At 38.4% G+C, this 22,522-nt stretch overlaps 1 protein-coding gene across 1 annotated transcript in view; it reads left to right on the top strand.

The window, feature by feature from the left end:
• Window positions 1–22,522, top strand: part of LOC126471602 (fas apoptotic inhibitory molecule 1) — a 55,889-nt gene that overhangs the window by 6,448 nt on the left and 26,919 nt on the right. Inside the window, exon 2 of the mRNA XM_050099839.1 lies at window positions 3,763–3,888. Within this exon, the coding sequence (XP_049955796.1) occupies window positions 3,763–3,888 (126 nt within the window). The remainder of the gene's footprint in view (window positions 1–3,762; window positions 3,889–22,522) is intronic.

Genomic DNA, 22,522 nt, shown 5'->3' with positions numbered 1-22,522 from the left:
TAGCAATTTTAATGGCCAGTAGTGTATATTTTCAGTTACTTTTACTGTTGAGAAACTGGACCTGAAGCCATACAGTGACTCACTAAGAATATTATTTACAGACAGATAGTGACTGATTTGGAGCTGTATGCAGTATTCTGATACATTAGAAAGAGAGACTGGGCAGTAATTATTAGGACATGGTTTGTCATCCTTTTTGTGCAGAGGAGTTACAACTGTCATTTTTAAGGACAAAGGTAAATATCTGCTAACAGACATCTGGTTTATAAGAGAACACAGTAAATGTGTTAACATATCCACAACTTTTTTTTTATCTCAAAATTGGAGAGACCATAAATGGCTTCTAATTTTGAGTGATTTAATTTTGCTACTACAGTAGCAGTATCACCTACTCATACCTCTTTTCAATTAAAGAAAGGAACTAAATCTTCAAACTTTGTAGGAAGGCATTTCCATGATTTGAGTTATGGATGTTGTCAATTTTATGACTATGTTATGTTGCAGCAGTGTTACTCACATTGCCAGCATTAATGAAGAATGTATTGAAATCATTTGGTGTGGTACCATTATAGGAATTATCTTTGCTAATACCTTTACTTCCACCCAACTGAGTCTTAACAATAGTTCATTCTGCTTTACATTTATTTAGGGACTTATTAATATAATCATCATTTGCCTTGAACTTCCTTAATCTGATTTTAGCCTTTTATTTGTCCTTTGACCTTGCATAATTCACTCTTTCTGCATCATTATTCTTTAATTTGTCACAGGAAATCATAAACAGAAGGTTAACTCTTTGTAGATTGAGATGAACCTGCTATGAGAGGATGTGAGATCATGTTTCCTGACAGTTCTCTAGTTTTTCTCACTACTTTAGGATAGAAAGTTTTAAATGTTTCTGACAGTGCACATGAATATTGCTAGGATAGCTCATTCAGCAAAACATTACACATGAAAGAAAAGGGTCTCTGTTTGAATTCCAATGAATGGTTTGTCTTACGTGAAGTTTCTGTGTACATAGTCTTCACGGGATTGCCTGCCAGATAATGCTGTGCAAATTCCACAATATTTCCTCAGAGCAACTCTCCGACATCTTCAGGTGGTTGAACCTTGCTAGTGACTAGGTACAACTGATGGTATCTGTACGTCAATGTCCCTGTATGTAGAACATGCATGCAAAGAATGTGAAGGCACATAAATGACACATGTGCATTGATTTGCAGATAAATGGCAGATACCATCAGTCATACTTAGCCACCAGCAAGGTTTAACCACCGATGATGTCAGACTGTTGCTCCAAGGAAATGTGGAATTTGCACGTCATCTGGTGGCAAACCTGTGAAGACTATTTACAACATATACATAAGGAAAGCTTGAAGAGTCACATGAAGTTTCTCTTTTCGGAACACTCTGCTACAGAATGAAATATGTTTTCTGAAACTATTTTGGGCTTTTCCCTGTTATTTTAATTACATTTTAACACTTCATTTAGGAACATTTTCCTGGATTCAAGTTTTTTTAAGGTGTAATGAAACACTGAAACAGTCTGTATCACCATACAAGTTGGTTGGTTGGTTGTTTTGGGGAAAGAGATCAAACAGCGAGGTTATCGGTCTCAAAGGAGTTGGGAAGAATGGGGAAGGAAGTTGGCCATGCCCTTTCAAAGGAACCATCCCAGCATTTGCCTGGAGCGATTTAGATTAAATCACGGAAAACCTAAACCAGGATGGCCGGACGCGGGATTGAACCGTCGTCCTTCCGAATGTGAGTCCAGTGTGCTAACCACTGCGCCACCTCCATACAAGTCTATAGAATATGTGCTGAATATTAGTGTACATGAAAGTACAGCTGAAACATACATACATGGTAAGATAACGAGAGATGTAAAAGAAAAATTATGCCTAAAGAGGTTACAAAAATATACTGTCTTTTTGTAATCAGTTGGTTTGTTTCACAAAGATGGTGAAATGCGAGATGTTAAAAATAAGACTGAAAGTAGATCTTCAGTATTCTACAGGCATATTAGAACGGATGAAACCCATTTCTGTATACATGAAGATTCTGAGTCATAGTGGTATTTACAGAGTAAAATGTTTGATTATGTACCAATAGCAGAAAAATAAGTATTCAGAGTTGATTAACAGGTAACTGTAAACCTCTTTCTAACCAATGTGTAACTTCTTTCTCAATGCTTCTTGAATAGCTCACTAAACTTATTTGAAAACATTGTAGTGAGCAAGATAATTCTTTGACACAATTTACACTTAAATGTGGTACCTTCTGACCTGAACACAGAAATACTGCCATCTTAAATGGTTGGACTTTTCATAACAACAAAAAATAAATGATACTGGTACACTAATATCAACTAATTTGGTACTGAATGAATTAGAATGAGGGAATTTAGGCAATTGAAAAACTTACTGTGAGCATCATGTGATGTAATTTGTAGGCTGAGATGTAGGTAGAGACTGGTATCAGAAATGATGTACTTGTATACCAGGCTAGGTGGGAACAAATGGCATTTAAAAAATAAAATAAAAGCAATCAGTAGAAAAAGCAATGCATTCATGTATAAAACACTTATTTCACTAAAGTTTAAAAGTTTACCTGATTTCTTCAGTTCAATAATCAATAAAAGGAGTTTAGAATTTCTTAATGTTCTAATCTGCTCCCATTGATAGTATACTACAGTTCCAGTAGAATGAAATGTCTTTCTTTCTTAAATAGCAACCACTGCACAGCCTCCAAAGCACCATTATCTGGTTAAAATTTCTGATAGCCCATCTCACTCGATAAAACAGGAAAGTGGTAATAGTCATGTAATAATGTAGATGTAAGATTTGAAAGCATCATGACGTAAAGCTTGTATGGTTTTAAGTTCATAGTGACTAGGAGTATTGTTATGAAATACTGGAATGTCACATGTTAGCATTACATGTAATTTAGATATGACAACATAATAAAGATGATGAATGGGTTTTGAAATAATTAACTTGAGAAAATGGAATAAAACATAGCCCCTGCACAGCTAAGTCTACTTGACCCCAGAAAACAGTGGACTACTTGATTGGAAACTTGTCCTAGATCAAGACAGTGGAATGTTTCCACATTATAGTTGATTTCTGATTTGAACAGGTTTATCTGTGTTTCATCATCTGCCACAATATATAGCCAAGACATTTATTTATTTCGTGAAGGCATTATTTACTTTCATTATCAGTTTATTGATGGTATAGTTATCGAGCATTTCTCAGAATTTGGGATATTCTCTGATTCCAAAGAAGCAATAAATATTCTATGAATACTGTCTGATACAATTGTAATACCAATTTGTTTCATAGTCCATTAGTTGTTGCTGGTGACTAGTATGATTTTGAGTAATATGTGTTAATGCTTTCCCAGTTTGTTCATTTTCAGTTGACTCATCTCTGTGTGTGAATTCCCTATGTTATTATTTTGCTGTATAATATGAAGGTGTATCTTTCTTCAGTGTCTGCATAGTAGTACTTTGATTGACATAATACACATTTCAAACATAGACATTTTGATTGAAAATAATTTTTATATTTCATATTGCTTTACAGTTAATAACATTTATCACAAGCTGTCACTGTTTCATATATGTTAATACAAATTGGATCATGATTTCTGTGCCATGCTCCATAAGGTGGATTGTGGAGTATCACTGTAGATGTAGATGTTATGAACAGATCACAGTTAATATTGATTTTATTAAGAGAGTGAATTTTGTTTCAAAAGGAATCAGAACAGGCTTCTGGTGATCTTGTTGCCATATGGGATGTGCCTCTCAATGATGGAGTTCATAGGATTGAATTTGAACATGGCACAGCATCTGGTAAACGCATTGTAAGAGTTGATGGAAAAGTAAGTTCTTACTTTAATTTGAAATCTACAAAACCATGAACTTAAGGGAGATGCACGACTTTGCTCTATCTTAGAGATGTTTTTTTTTCCACATATTTTAGTTATTTCCTTGAATGTATTTTTATAGTAGTCTCAGGAATAGCTGAATGTTGTGTATTGTGTACATAATATGAGGGTGGAACTAACTGAGATAATCATACTGAAAAATCTTCTGCCTTTGTGTAAAATCCCAAAGCTGCTCAGAATAAGATTGCAATGTTAGTTGGAAATATGGTGCTTAATGTAACAAATACAGTAGAAAAAAATGAAATACCCCATAAAATAACTAATGGAAAATGGGTTTGACAGATCATTTGTATCTTGCTGCCTTTTTTTTTTTATTTACAAAGCAGGATAGATGCTGAGAACTTTAGTTTAATGATATATGCAAATTGATTGGTTGCTATTCAAAAGGAGCATACCCAGGATATGAGATTGGGGAGGGGGTTAGAGTGACTAGTGATAGAAGAAAATACATCACAAATAGAACACAAGCCATCTGACATTTTCACCTGTAAAGAGAACAGTGACAAACAGCAAAATAGTATGAGGTTTCATGACAAATATTACCAATCAGTATCCATTTCATGTTATGGCTTTCTTCAAATTGATATATCTGTTTTTTTGGCACAGCAGGAATTTGAGTTCAGTAGGACCCTCCTCTGTCTCTTGTTGCATATGCCCATATTGCTGTAAACTACATCAGCCTGTGGAACAGTTACTTGGGCTTCTCCACCAAATAGATTTCAGAGCCAGTTAACATACATTATATCATTCACTCACATTTTTAATGAAGAATTTTAGAGTTGCTATATCTACTACCATTTCCCATGCTCTCATATGCTCAGTACAAACTTTTTTGTTTCCAAAAACTTCATCATGTGAGCAATAAGCATGTGTACCATTGAAAACAATAGGGAAAAGTGATATTTTTTGATAGTTTACTGTTTATCTCCTTTGATTTTTCCACATTCTATTAAGTATATTCATTTCTACACAGCTATAGGGAAAACTGTTTTTCCCCTTGGTGGTCTAGTAACTCATTAGTTTAGAGCATGCAGTTGGAGACAGGAAGTTATTGCTTTAATCTCCAGCAGCTAATGGATTTCAGACAGTCCTTTTGAGTTTTGTCTGTGGAAAAATCTTGCATATAAATTTCATTATAAACTAAATAGTGGTTTAAATTTCATGTAAAACAGTTATTTTTATGATCGTTGAGTTGGCCTTGTCAAGAGGCTGGAGAAACTCATGGGTACACCAATGCTACTTAGAGTAAGTCTGCTAACATGGTACAAACAATGTAAAAATTGCAGGTAACCCCTTATCACAAAGATGAAGTGTTGAACATACCTGCAGAGTTGTATTGGTGAAATATTTCAGGGAAAACTTGGAGAAAGTTGCACATTAAGTTTCTGATCATGCTATGGTGTTAGAGAGAGATTGCAAAATGCTACCTGCAGACTGAGAGATTCAAATGATTGGGGTGGTTAGTAAGGACAGGGATTCATGTGATATTGTTTTAAATGCCTTATCTGAAAATTAATTTCAGCATTTAATCTGAGAGTGACTCACGATTTCCTGGTTACAAGGAGGCTGAACTTATTGATTCAATTAACATAGAAAAGATGACCAAAAGAATCATTGACTACAGGTTTTAATAGGAACAATAAGTCTGGTACTTCATAAGTGAAACGAGAGAGATTTCAGATCACATGATCAATCAACATCTATCATTCATCTCTGAAGTTGAAAATGTTGAGTATGTTGTTGTGGTCTTCAGTCCAAAGACTGGTTTGATGCAGCCTTTCATGCTACTCTATCCACTGGAAGATTTTTTGTCTCCAAATAACTATTGCAACCTACAGCCTTCTAAATCTGCTTACTGTGTTAATTTCTTGGTCTCCCTCTACGATTTTTACTCCCCACACTTCCTTTCAGTACTGAATTCATAATCCCTTGATGCCTCAGAATGTTTCCCATCAACCAATCCCTCCTTCCACTTAAGTTGTCAAATTTCTTTTCTCAGTTCTATTCAGTACTTTCTCATTATTTATGTAATCTACCCATCTAATCTGAGTATAAGTAGACAAAATCCAAAGATACTGTATAATATGTGTTAAATTGATTTGTGTGAAATAGACATGAGAACTGGGAAATGTGCATCATGGCTGAAAATCAATGTTTCAAAGTTTTTCGAAAAGCATCAAGAACATCACCACAGTCTTAACTGTAACCACAGCCTTGTTCACAAAGATCAACTGAATGTAGCCAAACTGAGCGTATGGAAAACCAAAAGTTAAATTCAAAAGTAAAATTCTATCCACTGATCTAACAAAAAATGCTAAGAAGTTTTGGTCTAGCAATAAGTCAGTAAATAGATGAAAGCCATCTATCCGTTCATTAGATGACCTTACTGGCATGAAAACTAAAGATGTCAGAGTATAGGGCAGGGTACTAAATTCCATTTTCTGAAATTGTTTTGCTGAGGAAGATCAAACTACAGTTCATCCTTCCAGTTATCATATGAATGGCAAAATGATAACTATCAAGATAAGAACTAGGATAGAAAATCAAGTAAAACTGCTCAGCTAAAGAAAGGTGACTAGATCTGACAGCAATACCTATATGATTCTACATTGACTATACAAAATAACTTATTCCTCAGAATTCGGCTACAGATAACTGAATGAATTACGTGTGGCAAATGTTTGGAAAATGTGCAGATCATTGCCATTTCAGGAAGAGTCACAGGACAATGGCATGCAACAACACATCAATATCAGTAATCTCAATCTGCAGAATTTTTTCATACTAGTGTATTATGATTTTTCTGGGGATGAAACATCTCATCTGTAGGAATCGGCATGAATTCTTGAAACAAGAGTTTTGTGAAACTCAGCTCATTCTGTTCTGCCACAAACCCAGAAGACAGTAACTACTAGTGTCAGGCTGATGCCTAGTTTCTTGACTTCTGTGAGGTATTTGGCGAAGTTCCCATTACCTCCAAATGAATAAAACATGAACATACTGAATATCAGATCAAATCTGTGATTGGATTCAGGAGTGACAAGCAAATAGAACACATCATGTCATTGTGTTAACTTCAGAGAAGTGTTATTGGACCATTACTGCCAACAAGATTTATAAATGATCCAGTGGTTAATGTCAGAACCTCCATTGGGTGTTTTTGTAAAATGCCATTCAACATAGAGAAGTCAAAACACTAGAAAATTATAGTGAAATACAGAGGTTTGAAGCTTGTTTCAGGGATGAAAGATGACCATCAACATGAAAAAATGTAACGTATTGCAAATAAATAGGTGGAAAGACTTGTTATTGTTTCATTAAATAAAAAACAATCCACTAGATGAATCATGGATTGTCATTTATGGAGAGTGAAATAAGACATAAGGATGACAGTAGCTTTGCTTAATTAATGTCTTTATTCCAGGCCTTGATCATAGTACATGAGGAGCAGCTTGGTAGAGGTGTCCAGTTGCCTCTCATGTGAAACAATACATGTCTGGCATTGCTGAGAGCACAAACAGTGGAGCCAAGTGTGGTGTCACTTGAATGCCAATGTCGGCAATGTCTCAGGATGACTCAGGGAAGGCTCCCCCCATCCCATGGTTGAACAGCAGACTCTGTACTGCATTCCAGGATGTCACTCAGGGTGTCACAGGCTTGTGGTCTAGGCTGTGATACTGAGATGAGAATAATTTAGTACATGAATGGCTGAGTACTTATATGATCCAGACTATGTTTGTTTAGGGCTTAAGGCACATACTCTAAAACACTTCCATGGTGACAAGTGAGGAGAGACTACCGTCTTTCCGCTAATGTATTGCAGCAGTAGCTGTTGCTTTACTGCACAATGCCTGCTGCCACGTTTTGCTTCACAGTGCATAACCTGTCTGTGGCTGACTCTGTTGCAACTCACTTCCACTCTGGCATATTTTTTGACCAAATGCACTCGATACGGTACTTGCCCTCTTTTTTTATCAATACCTGGTCCCTCAGGTCAACCAAACTAGATTAACCTTTATACTAGAGTTCCTGCTGACCAGTCCTTCTAGTCCTGATTCACTTCTTAAGAATTATTCTAACACTTCATTTCCTTAACTGTATCACTTAATCTTACACAATTCTACAGGACCCCTTGCCCTGCTCATTCATTTAAACACCATGGAACTAATTGCATTACTAGGCTTCCTGCACAATAACTTCTAATTCTCTTTCCAAATTTACAAGCTAAAATGAATCAATTATCCTTAATATTGCCCCCTTGTGTGTTCATCTGCATTCTGCTGCTTTTATGCTCAGGGTATCCAATCCACTGGAATCTGAATGATGGCTGGGTCCAAACTCAGTCTTGTGCTCCATCTTCTGCATAACATAACAAGGACTACACTTAGCAAAACAAGTGTCACTGTGGTGGTTGGTATGACAATAGTTAATGTCACCTCTTTCTTGTACTGATTTTCCTTCTACGAATTTGCATGTTGCAATAAGATTTCCAGGGAGACTCATGACTGCTGCTGGTTCATTTGCATGTTTATAGACTGCATTAACTCGAGCCCTAGAGTTTGATTTAAGCTAGTTAGATTTGTAGCAAGTAGCACTTCCATGGGCGACTCTGGTGAATACAAACAAGGCTATGAAATATTCAGTTGAGTTAACCCGGAAATCATGGTTGGCAGATGGAAAGTAGGCCCCATTATCGCATATGCTGTTCCATTTAATAACAAACAATTCTGGTTTAATTCTAGCCCCTTTGCTGACGTAAGCTTCACCTGCTCAAAACAACTGGCCATTACTACCATTTTGTCAAAGATAGAGCACAACCAATGGGTCTCGACATGCTGAAAGTACAATTCTGGCTTGGTCACTTCTTTATTGCATTCTCTTACCTCCTTTTGTCCCATTAGCAATTTTGCCTAACAGGAATCCTGCCCCTCTCTTATTATCATATTCAGGCTGATTGTGATTTCCCCTCAGTAGCATTTTTGTAGCTTTGCTTCCTCCATTTGTATGTATCTTCCCTTCTTTTTTGCAGTTAATAATAGTCATTGAATTTTTACTCTTGCAAATTTTTTCATTGACAGGATATGCATGAACTATGTAGCACTTGGGACATGCTTGTTTCCCTACTACTGGTACAGAAATTGAATGCAGACTTTCGCTCCATCACTTCTCACTTATACTGTGGCTACCAGGAAATGAAAGGTAAATTTTTGTGCTCGATTTCTAGAACAACCCCAACTCCACTGGTGGTTCCTTCTGTACTTTCCTAAGCCCATCTAAATACTGCTCTGGTGGCAGCAGGTTTACCCCTAGCTGAACCTCTTACAGCCTGCTGCACAGCCTCCTGTAGTTCTGTTACTCTCCCTCGTGCTTCCCAGACACTATCTTTTATGGACTGCAATCATTTCTCATTACTACTTTCCTAACTAAGACTTCTACTTCAGTTTTTAGTTCTCTTATATTCTAGTTAACTGCCTCTTCTGCAGCTCTGGCATTCCACATAACTTCTCTGGTCAGTTGTTATAGTGATTGTGTGTTATTCAATATGTCCTTCTCTAAAGTTGCAATCTATATTGTGCACCAATCACTCATGGCTGTGCCCCCTTTTGCCCAGTACTTAACCTCTTCTACAGTGTTGTTCACCCTTCAAATGTTCCTCATCAGCAGTGTCAAATATTGTTTTTATAAATTGATCCAACCCCTCTTCCTTTGTGTGTGTAGAATAATCCAGAGTACCTGTGTCATCTCACTCCTTAATTTCTCATATGCTCCATGTACTCTCTCACATACCACAGCACTTCCTTTGAGTATCCTGTGCCTTTCCATTCCCTGACGGAATTTGTTGAATGCTTCTTCCAATCTTTCCACCTCATTATGCATCTCCCATGCATTGAATTACATCTGTATCGCCCACCGATGACTGATGATCACTACATCTTCCTGCTTAGCAAACAGCACTGCCCCCCTTCTGCAACACTTCCATCCCAATGAAAATCAATAGTCACACTATGAACTGTATCATCTTACCTGCACCTCACCTACGGGCAGGAATCCCTATTACTTTCCTCTCCCTTAAATATAAAAACAATTAAATGACTATTTCCTAGGCCTTAATGCGTACAAGTTCCTCATTACTATTTCATTCACAACCTCTTGTTTATCTTCCTATCCCTGGAATAACATCTGGACTCCCTTGAAATTGTTTCAGCTGCCCTACGTGCATAACTTTCATTCTCATCGGCAATTGAATTTTGGCATTTACTGGTGGCGTAGTCTCTTGGTATGGCCCCTGCTACTGCATAAAAAACTTCTTTGTGTTTCCCTTTGGCTTCTTCCTGTTTCTCCAGTGCTTCTGCATACTCTATTGCAAATTTCCCTAATCAAATTGGCAAATTCCTTAACAGAATCTCCAGTCTTCCCATTCTTCATTTTCAATATGTCAAATAGTGATGGCATTTTATGACCATATATTACTTCATATGGTGATAATGCTATGTTTGTATGCTGCTTTGAGCTGTAGGCAGAGATAGTGTGCTTCAAATAGGCATCCCACTTGGTGTGATGTGAGTCAACATAATACCCAAGCATCTTCCTCATTGTACTATGCCCTCTTTCAGTTCTTCCGCTGGCTTGTGGATGAAGAAGACTCATCCTTAACTTTTTCACATTCAGTAACTTACACAATTCCCTGAATAGACCTGACATGAAGTTCATTCCCTGTCCCGTTACTATTTTTTCAGTATCTAATAATTCACAAGTGCTTGTGCCAGTGTTGCTTCCTGCTTGTTTGGCATCACAACCATTTCTGCATATCTTGAAAAATGCACTATGGTTGTGAGTATGTACTTATCTCCCACAGGTGTTTTATTGAGTGGACCTAAAACATCAGTCCCCAGTAATTTATATGGTGCTAATGCTTCATACATCCTCTGCAGTGGAACTCTTGTTTGACAGAAATCTGCTCTCTTTGTGCACTGAATGCAATTCTGCACACACTGGTTTACGTGTGTCTGTCTGTTCTTCCACTGATAGCTTTCTGCTACTCTTCTTGTGGTAGATCTGCAACCCCCATGATATGATAATGAGTTTCTTGTAGCACTCTATTTCTTAGCTCTGCTGGCACCACTACCTGAAGTCCCAACTTGGTTTCTCTGCATAGCAACCCATCCTGCATACAAAACTGTGATGCTTAAAATACTGCCTACATTTGTCATCCATTCTCTGTGCAGTTTGCCATTTCTTATGTTCACTACCCCAAACATGTAATACTGTTACTTTTCTACTTAGACCTTCTGATTGCTGTGCTGCTTCCCAGGTTTATTCATGAATGTGAAATCAAATTCACTTAGTCTTACTGCCTATCATGCCAACATACTGGCAGGATCCTTTAACCCCAACAACCATTTTAATGCCATGTGATGTGTTATTACTGTAAACATATTACCATACTGATAACGTTTGAAATATGTGATTCTATAAATAAGGCTTAGCATCTCTTCCTCTGTTGTGGAATAATTTCTTTCCACGGAATTTAGTTGTCTTGATACTAGGCTACCAGATATTCTATACTTTCTGCCTCTTGTGACAAGACAGCCAAGTGCTTGGTTTGATGCATCAGATGATAAAACAAATTCTTTATTAAAATCCAGAAATACCAATATTGCACTCAATGCTAAAGCTTCTTTTTGCTACTCAAAAATGTGCTGCCATGCTTCTGACTACACAAATGAAGTACCCTTTTTTTAACAATTGTGTAAGTAATCTGGCAGTATCTGCAAATCCCTTTACATACTGGCAGTATTATAATGGTTTGCAAGTCTTAAGAACAATTGCAGCTCCTTTTCAGATTCTGGTACATGAAATGCATGTACAGCTCTAATTAATTTTGGGTCTGCCTTAACACCATCTTTACTTATGATATGACTGTGATATGCTGCTGTATCTACAGGGTGCTGAGAACACTGTTTTGTGTTGATCCTCTGGTGCAGCCTCTGTGTGGTGATAACCACTCTTTAAATCCATTGTTGAAAAATATTTGCATTGTCCTGAATGATCCAAGGTTTCTATAATGTTTGGCAGAGATGAGCTGTCCCTAATGGTTTTTGCATTTAGGTGTCTGTAATCACAACAAAATTTATGTTTTCGTGTTTCATACATTGATTATTTTGGCATGATGACTATTCCTGTTCCCCATTGACTACTACTTTCTTCAATTATGTATTCACCTATTGAGTAGAAGGAGGTGACATTCAGAAATTCTTTTAATTTCTTTTTAAATGTAGTTTGGCTATCTGCAAAACTTTTAATGCTATTTGGCAACCCATCAAAGATTTCTGTGTCAGCATTGTTCACCCTTTGTGTGCCAAAGTTAGATTTAACCCAGAATAGTGAAGATCGTCCTTTCTTCTAGTGTTGAAGCTATGCACTTTGCTATTATTTTTGAATTGGAATGGTTTATTAATAATAAATTTCATAAGTGGTAATATGTATTGTGAAGCTACGGTGAATATCCTGAGTTCCATAAACAAATGTCTGCAAGGTGATCTTTGGTGGGCTCCCGCTATTATCCAATTACAAGCTTTTGTGCAATGAATATTTTTTTCCTTAATGATAAATTACTGCAAAATATGATGCCATGTGAAAGCTGTAATTGAAAATAGGCATAGTAGGCTTATTTACTGATATGTTTATCACCAAAATTTGCAATAACTCTCATAGCATAATTAGCTGAACCTAACTGTTTCAGTAGATCATCAATGTGTTTCTTCCAATTCAATTTCTCATAAGTGCACACAACCAGAAATTTTGAATATTCTGCCTTATCAACAGACTTCTGTTCAAAGTCTATATCTATCAGTGGTGTTATGCCATTTACTGTGCAGAATTGTATATACTGTGTTTTCTCAAAATTCAGTGAGAGTCCATTTGTAGAGAACCACTTAATAATTTTCTAAAAGACATTATTTACAATTTCCTCAGCTAATTCTTGTTTTTTGGGTGTGATTACTATACTTTTATCATCGCAACCAGAACTAGCTTTGCATCTTCATGAATATAGAGTAGCAAGTCACTAATATACATTGAAGTGCCAAAGAAACCTGTACAGGCACACATATTCAAATACAGAGATATGTAAACAGGGAGAATATGGCACTGTAGTCGACAATGCCTATATAAGACAACAAGTGTCTGGCGCAGCTGTTAGATCGGTTACTGCTGCTACAATGGCAGGTTATCAAGATTTAAGTGAGTTTCAAGGTGGTGATGTAGACAGCACAGAAGCGATGGGACATAGCATCTCCAAGGCAGTGATGAAGTGGGGATTTTCCTATACGACCATTTCATGAGTGTGCCATGAATATCAGGAATCTGGTAAAACATCAAATCTCTGATAATGTTACAGTCGGAAAAAGATCCTGCAAGAGTGGGACCAATGAAAACTGAAGAGAATTGTTGAATGTGACAGAAATGCAACCCTCCTGCAAATTGCTGCAGATTTCAATGCTGGGCCATCAACAAGTGACAGCATGTGAACCATTCAACAAAACGTCATCAATAGGGCTTTCGGAGCCCACTCGTGTACCTTTGATGACTGCGCAATATGAAGCTTTACACCTCGCCTGGGCCTGTCAACAAAGACATTTGACTGTTGGTGACTGGAAACAGGTTGTCTGGTCACATGAGTCTCGTTTCAAATTGTATCAAGCAGATGAACGTGTATGGGTATGGAGACAACCTCATGAATCCATGGACCCTGCATATCAGCAGGAGACTGTTCAAGCTGGTGGAGATTCTGTAATGGTGTGAGACATTTGCAACTGGAGTGGTATGGGAACCCGATACCTCTAGATATGAGTCTGACAGGTGACAGATACATGAGCATCCTGTCTGATCATCTGCATCCATTCATGTCTATTGTGCATTCCGAAGGACTTAGGCAATTACAGCAGGACAATGCGACAGCCCACACACCCAGAATTGCAACAGAGTGGCTCTAGGAACACTCTTCTGAGTTTAAACTCTTCTGCTGGCCACCAAACTCTGCAGACATGAAGATTATTGACCATATCTGTCATGCCTTGGAATGTGCCATTCAGGAGAGATCTCCACCCCCTTGTACTCTTATGGATTTATGGGCAGCCCTGCAGGATCTGTGGTGTTAGTTCCCTCCAGCACTACTTCAGATATTAGTCGAGGCCATGCCACATCATGTTGCAGCACTTCTGCGAGCTCGTGGGGGCCCTACATGATATTAGGCAGATGTATCACTTTGGCTCTTCAGTTTATATTAAGAACAATAAGGGACCCAAGACTGAACCCTGTAGGACACCATTCTCGATACCTCCCCAGTTAAAGGACTCTGCTGATTTTTTTTCCAGACTATCTGTACTGTTAATTTCAACCTTCTGCAGGCTTCCAGTTAAATATTAAGTAAACCGTTTGTGCACTGTCCCATTCATATCACAATGCTTAAGCTTATCAAGAAGAACTTCATGATTCACACAGTCAAAAGCCTTTGAGAGATCACAAAACATAACAGTGGGTGATGTTTGGTTATTCAGAGCATTTAATATTTGATCAAAGAAAGAATATATAGCATTTTCTGTTGGAAAGCCGTTCTGAAAGCTGAACTGACATTTTATTAGTACTTAATTTTTTCAAATATGTGAAACTACTCTTGAATACATTACTTTTTCATGAATTTTGGATAAAGCTGTCAGATCTGTGATTGGGTTGTTGTTAGCAACAGGCCTATCTCCTTTTTTATCCAATGGTGTAACAATAGCATATTTCAGTCTGTCTGGAAAGATGCCCTGTTTCAGTCAGCTGCTACATCTGTGGCTGAGAATCCTATTTATCTGTTGGGAACAAGCTTTTAATACTCTCTTGGAAATGCCATCAGTTCCATGTGAGCTTTTACTTTTGAGTGAATTTATATTCATAATTTCAGTAGGAGAGGTGGGTTGAATTTCAGTTTTGTCAAACTGCATAGGTACTGCCTCTTCCATATACAGCCTTACACTTTCTAATGAATAGCAGGATCCTGTTTTCTCTACAACAGTGAAAAATGATAATTAAATTTTTTTTCTGCTTCTGACTTTTTGTTAACAAACTTTTCATTGAGTTTGATAGAAATACAGTCTTCCTGTGTTCTCGATTGCCATGTTTCCATTTTAACAATATTCCAAATTGTTTTAATTTTATTATCAGAGATGCTAATCACAGACATAATGTGCATATTTCTGCCCCTTTTGAAAAAAAAATATCCTTAAATTCCATTAAGTTCCAAAAGTAATTTTGCCATCTGTTCCCTATAGCATCCCTCTAGGTGCTCCACTTTTTCTTTTAATGCAGTGTGAATGACGTCCAGCGATTGTCCATGGCTGGAACGCCTCGTGCCCCACTCTTCTTCTTCCAGCATATTCATATTAGCAATGAACAACCCCTTTGTTAATCCAATGTCCTCTGCGCTAAAATTATCTATAAAAATAGATACCTTTGTTTCACCCTTTATTTCTTGTATGCATACAATACCTCTTTCAACTAAGCAACCTGCCTGATCTAGTACTTTATTCTCTTCTAATGGTTCCACCACACACAAAATTCCTACCAGCAAGCTAGTTCAACACTAACCCAGAGTGATTTCCCAGTACCCATAGGTACACAATCTTGCGAATCAACTCTTAGTGTGGTCGTTTGTGGTTTAATCAGTTTGTATTTTGTGATAGACTCCCCTTTATGGCATCTCTACATGGGCAATGGCTTCATCTAACTGAAACATTTTCCTATCAACTCCACCCTATGCTGCCATAGATCGATTATGATACAATGCTGCTATAAGAAATCTAATCCTAGAATCATCTTTCATCCTAGAATCTAATCCTCACTCACATGTGGCACGATCTCTACACATTATGTAAATTGAACTATATCCAGACAAAAGTCAATGTTCACATAGCCCAATGGTTGTCATCTTTATCTCCCACTCCACGCCATCTGTATCGTGGTGGGTCCCATTGCATATGTTTCACCAGACCACTACTTGCAACCAACACATGCACCCTTTGTCCAATAGTATCCTGCAAAAACCTACTATTCCTCTTATTGCATAATCTATCTTTCTATATGATTTCACACCATCCAGTCTTAGTGGGAATGACCATAGGTGGACCTGCGATTCCCGTTGGTGTTTAATATCTTATTCTTCCCTGGCCCTCTACCTCTAAAACTGTTACTCTGAGGCTGGTGACATTGCCTCTTTACTTACTCCATTCATCCTCATGTGAAACTTTTACACTAGCTGCAAACACTGTCCATTTACCCTGCATGCTAGTTGACAAATCGATCTCCTCACACTTTATAGCTAACTGCACTGCTGTGCATAGATGCGTCAAACCCCCTGTCCATCCACATCATGACATTTCTGCATGCAACCCTCTTAAAAAAGTATCGAGCACCCTCTGCTCAGCTTCTTACAAAATAATTTCACTGACTGCAGCATCCTGTCCTAATTCATAAGTACATCCATTAATTATCCTTATACTTTCCACAAATTGTCCCACAGTTTCCATATTTCTCTTAGGCATTGCCACTAATTGTTCCTTATAGTGTCTGGCACTATTTCATTTTGTATATCTCTGAATTAACCCTTATTTAAATTCTTTGAATGTTGAGGCTCCCTTCATAAGTTTTAGCTCCCCCTGTTAGTCTCAGTTTTGCAACTCTCAGTAATTCCTTATCAGACAAACCTTCCATCACAGCCATATTTCCAAGATCTCCCACAAAGGCCTGCTCATCCTCAGTTGCCTTACCAGACAAAAAGAGTAGTTAAACTTGTGACTGCATATCTACACCCCACTGTGATGATCGCAATTCTACCAACCCACACAGTTGTGTATTATCTGCTGTTAAATGTGCTACCTTTTCTAATAATATATGTACTGCTTCCAGTTCTGACACACCTTGTATCTCTGGTTGTATTGAAGCTTTGTTCTTGAAAGTACTCATTTTGAGAGCTAACACTCGCAAGACAAGAAAACAAAATACATGAACTTAATTCTTATGTCTAGTCATGAGCCATCTCGATCCGCCACATTGCCTAGCCATATGCCCCTAATGATTACATGTCTAACATATTATTGGAACTGGACCTCAAGTTTTTGAGCTGCTTGCTTTGTGTGACTTTTATCATTCTGTTACTGTCATTTTATATTTATTTTGCATAGTTCACTAACTGGTTATTATTTTAGATATCAGAAAGAATGACAATATTTATTCAACCTTTGATCATTTTATCTAATAATATAGACAAGCTACTTTTAAAAGATACAAAATACAGAGAATATAAATAATATCTTAAAGAAACAAATTTGTGTGCCTTTAAGAGACTTAATTGACAACTATTCTGTTCATTTATATTTCCTCAAATTTTCTTCTCTTTCTCAGGGTCACTCTTTCTTGCCTTTTATGTTTCTATGCTTATCCTTTTTTCCTACATAGATCATTTTTTTTTTTCTAATCCAATTTTGTTTTTTCATTAACACACACCAACTTTATCTGTCTTTTGTACCTCATCATCTTGTTGTTGTTGTTGTTGTTGTTGTTGGTGGTGGTGGTGGTGGTGGTGGTGGGCTGCAGTCCAAGAACTGGGTTGATACAGCTCTCCATGCTACTCTATCCTGTGCAAGCCTCTTCTTCTCTGTATAACTACTGCAATCCACATCCATTTGAACCTGCATACCATACTCATCTCTTGGTCTCCCTCTGCAATTTTTACTCCCTCTACTCCTTTTCAGTGCTAAACTGATAGTTCCTCAATGTCTTAGAATGTGCCCTATCACCTGGTTCCTTCTTGTAGTCAAGTTATGATACAACTTTTTTTCTGCCCTTTTCTGTTCAGGGCCTCCTCATTACTTATTTACTCATATGAACTACCCCCCCCCCCCCCCCCTCTCCCTTGTCTTCAGGATTCTTCTGTAGCACCACATTTCAAAAGGTTCTATTTGCCTGAATGGCTTATCCTCTAAGATCAACTTTTGTATAAGACAACACTCCAGACAAACACAATCAGAAAAGACTTCCTAACACATACTCATTTTTAACAAAATCTTCTCTTTCAGAAACATGTTTCTAGCCATTCCTGGTCTGCATTTTATATCCTCTCTACTTTGACCATCACCATTTATTTTGCTGCTTAAATAGCAAAACTCATCTACTGCTTGCAGTGTCCCTCAGCACTGCCTGATTTAATTCAACTACATTCCATTACCCTTGTTTTGCTTTTGTTATTGTTCATTTTTAAACTCCTTTCAAGACAGTATCTATTCCATTGAACTGTACTTCCAAGTCCTTTGCAGTGTCTAATAGAATTACAATGTCATCAACAGACTTCAAAGTTTTTAGTTCTTCAGTGTGGACATTAATTCACTTTCTAAATTTCTCCTTGGTTTCCTTCACAGATTGCTCAGTGTTCAGATGGAATAACATCAGGGATGTTAACCATTGTTTCCCTTTCATGCCTTTTTACTTTTACAGGGTGTTTCAAAAATGACCGGTATATTTGAAACGGCAATAAAAACTAAACGAGCAGTGATAGAATTACACCGTTTGTTGCAATATGCTTGGGACAACAGTACATTTTTAGGCAGACAAACTTTCGAAATTACAGTAGTTACAATTTTCAACAACAGATGGCGCTGCGGTCTGGGAAACTCTGTAGTACGATATTTTCCACATATCCACCATGCGTAGCAATAATATGGCGTAGTCTCTGAATGAAATTACCCGAAACCTTTGACAACGTGTCTGGTGGAATGGCTTCACATGCAGATGAGATGTACTGCTTCAGCTGTTCAATTGTTTCTGGATTCTGGCGGTACACCTGGTCTTTCAAGTGTCCCCACAGAAAGAAGTCACAGGGGTTCATGTCTGGCGAATAGGGAGGCCAATCCACGCCGCCTCCTGTATGTTTCGGATAGCCCAAAGCAATCACACGATCATTGAAATATTCATTCAGGAAATTAAAGACGTCGGCCGTGCGATGTGGCCGGGCACCATCTTGCATAAACCACGAGGTGTTCGCAGTGTCGTCTAAGGCAGTTTGTACCGCCACAAATTCACGAAGAATGTCCAGATAGCGTGATGCAGTAATCGTTTCGGATCTGAAAAATGGGCCAATGATTCCTTTGGAAGAAATGGCGGCCCAGACGAGTACTTTTTGAGGATGCAGGGACGATGGGACTGCAACATGGGGCTTTTCGGTTCCCCATATGTGCCAGTTCTGTTTATTGATGAAGCCGTCCAGGTAAAAATAAGCTTCGTCAGTAAACCAAATGGTACCCACATGCATATCGCCATCATCAATCCTGTGCACTATATATCATTAGCGAATGTCTCTCATGCAGCAATGGTAGCGGCGCTGAGGGGTTGGCGCGTTTGAATTTTGTATGGATAGAGGTGTAAACTCTGGCGCATGAGACGATACGTGGACGTTGGCGTCATTTGGACCGCAGCTGCAACATGGCGAATGGAAACCCGAGGCCGCTGTTGGATCACCTGCTGCACTAGCTGCGCGTTGCCCTCTGTGGTTGCCGTACGCGGTCACCCTACCTTTCCAGCACGTTCATCCATCACGTTCCCAGTCCGTTGAAATTTTTCAAACAGATCCTTTATTGTATCGCTTTTCGGTCCTTTGGTTACATTAAACCTCCATTGAAAACTTCGTCTTTTGCAACAACACTGTGTTCTAGGCGGTGGAATTCCAACACCAGAAAAATCCTCTGTTCTAAGGAATAAACCATGTTGTCTACAGCACACTTGCACGTTGTGAACAGCACACGCTTACAGCAGAAAGACGACGTACAGAATGGCACACCCACAGACTGCGTTGTCTTCTATATCTTTCACATCACTTGCAGCGCCATCTGTTGTTGAAAATTGTAACTACTGTAATTTCGAAAGTATGTCTGCCTGAAAATGTGCTGTTGTCCCAAGCATATTGCAACAAACGGTGTATTTCTATCGCTGCTCGTTTAGGTTTTATTGCCGTTTCAAATATACCGGTCATTTTTGAAACACCCTGTATATCCGTCATCTGGTTTCTGTACAAGTTGTGTATAACCTTTTGTTCCTTGTATTTTACCCCTTCTACCCTCATAATTTTAAAGAGTTTGTTCCAGTCAAGTATAAAAAAGCTATAAACATAGGTTTGTCTACTTTAACGTATCTTCTAAGAAAAGTCATAGGGTCAGTAGTGCCTCACGTGTTCCAACATTTCTCTGGAGCCCAAACTGATCTTCCTTGAACTCGGCTTTTATCAATTTTTCCATACTTTTGTAAATAATTCATGTCAGTATTTTGCAACCATGACTTATTAAACTGATAGCTCATTAATATTAACACATGTTACCACCTGCTTTCATTGGAACTAGAATTATTACATTCTTCTTTTTCCTGTCTCATATTTCTTGCAGACCAGGTGGGGTAGTTTTGACATGGCTGGCTCTTTCAAGGATATCAGCCACTCTGAATGTTGACTACTCCAAGGGTCTTCTCTTAGCTTTCAGTGCTCTGTCAAATTCTTATCACAGTATCATATCTTCCATCTTATCTTCATCTACTTTGCCATTGTATACCATAAAATTGCCTTCAAGTTCATTCCCCATGTGAAGCCCTTCTGTATATTCCTACCACCTTTCAGCTTTCCAATCTTTGCTTAGTACTGGCCTTCCATTTGAGCTCTTGAGATTCATGCAGCTGCTTCTCTTTTCTCCAAAGGCCTCTTTAATTTTCCTGTAGGCAGTATCTATCTTTCCCCTAATTATACAAGCTTCTATAGACTTTCATTTGTCCTCTAGCCATTCCTGATTAGCCATTGTCAATCTCATTTCTTAGGTGCTTGTATTCCCTTTGGCTTGCTTCATTTTTAGTATTTTTATATTTTCTCATTTCATCATTTAAAATTCAGCATCTCCTTTGATATCCAAGTATCCCTACCAGGTCTTGCTTTGTTACCTATTTAATCCTATGCTGCCTTCACTATTTAATCTCTCAAAGCTGCCCATTCATCTTCTACTGTATTTCTTTCCCTTCTTCAGTCAGTTATTGCCTGATGCCACCTTTGAAACTCTCAACAACTTGTGGTTCTTTCTGCTTCTCCATGTCCCATCTCCTTAATATCCTACCTTCCTGCAGAGTCTACAAATCTGGTTCCAAAAACTGTCTTTCCATTATATAATCAAACTGAACCTTCCAGTGTCTCCAGGTCTCTTCCATGTATAAAAATTTCTTTTATGAGTCTTATACCAAGTGGTAGCGATGATTAAATTATGCCCTGTGCAAAATTCTACTTGGTAGTTTCCTCTTTCATTTCTGTCCCCCAGTCCATATAGTTCTAGTATTTTTCCTTCTCTTCCTGTTCCTACTATTCTGCTACTTTTCCTTCTCTTCCTGTTCCTACTACCAAATTTCAGTCACCCATCACAATTAAATTTTCCTCTCCCATAACTAAATAATTTACAAACATCAAAAAAGGTTTTGCATCACCTCGGTTCCGAGAGTTCCGGAACCTGTACAGAAAATTGGAATAGGGATCAACATGAACATCATTTCTGCTCTTTATATTGCTCATGAAAACCACAAATTGCATGCTGTACCACCATACAGTGAGACCTTCAGAGATGGGGGTCCAGATTACTGTACACACCGGTACTTCTGATACCCAGCAGCACGTCCTCTTGCATTGATGCATACCTGTACTCGTCATACATACTCTCCACAAGATCATCAAGGCACTGTTGGTCCAGATTGTCCCAGTCTTCAACGGCAATTCGGCGTAGATCCCTCAGAGTGGTTGGTGGGTCACGTCGTCCATAAACACCCCTTTTCACTCTATCCTTGGCATGTTCGATAGGGTTCGTGTGTGGAGAACATGCTGGCCACTCTAGTTGAGCAATATCATTATCCTGAAGAAAGTAACTCACAAGATGTGCATGATGGGGATGCAAATTGTCATTAATGAAGACTAATGCCTCGCCAATATGCTGTTGATATGGTTGCACCATCGGCCAAAGGATGGCATTCATGTATCCTACAGCTGTTACAGCGCCTTCTATGACCACCAGTGGCATACATTGTTCCCACATAATACCACCCCAAAACAACAGGGATGTTCCCACATAATACCACCCCAAAACAGCAGGGAATCTCCACCTTGCTGCACTCGCTGGACAATGTGTCTAAGGCATTCAGCCTGACCAGCTTGACTCCAAACATGTCTCCGATGATTGTCTGGTTGAAGGCATATGTGACACTCACTGGTGAAGAGAATGTGATGCCAATCCTGAGTGGTCGATTCGGCATGTTGTTGAGCCCATCTGTACCATACTGCATGGTGTCATGGTTGCAAAGATGGACCTCACCATGGATGTCGGGAGCGAAGTTGCCCATCATGCAGCCTATTGTGCACAGTTTGAGTCATAACACGACGTCCTGTGGCTGCAAGAAAAGCATTATTCAAGATGGTGGCATTGCTGTCAGGGTTCCTCGGAGCCATAGTCCATAGGTAGCGGTA

The sequence above is a fragment of the Schistocerca serialis genome, chromosome 3 (genome assembly GCF_023864345.2).
Source record: "Schistocerca serialis cubense isolate TAMUIC-IGC-003099 chromosome 3, iqSchSeri2.2, whole genome shotgun sequence".
Classification (NCBI taxonomy): Eukaryota; Metazoa; Arthropoda; class Insecta; order Orthoptera; family Acrididae; genus Schistocerca; species Schistocerca serialis.
This window is presented reverse-complemented; position numbering and strand designations above follow the sequence as displayed.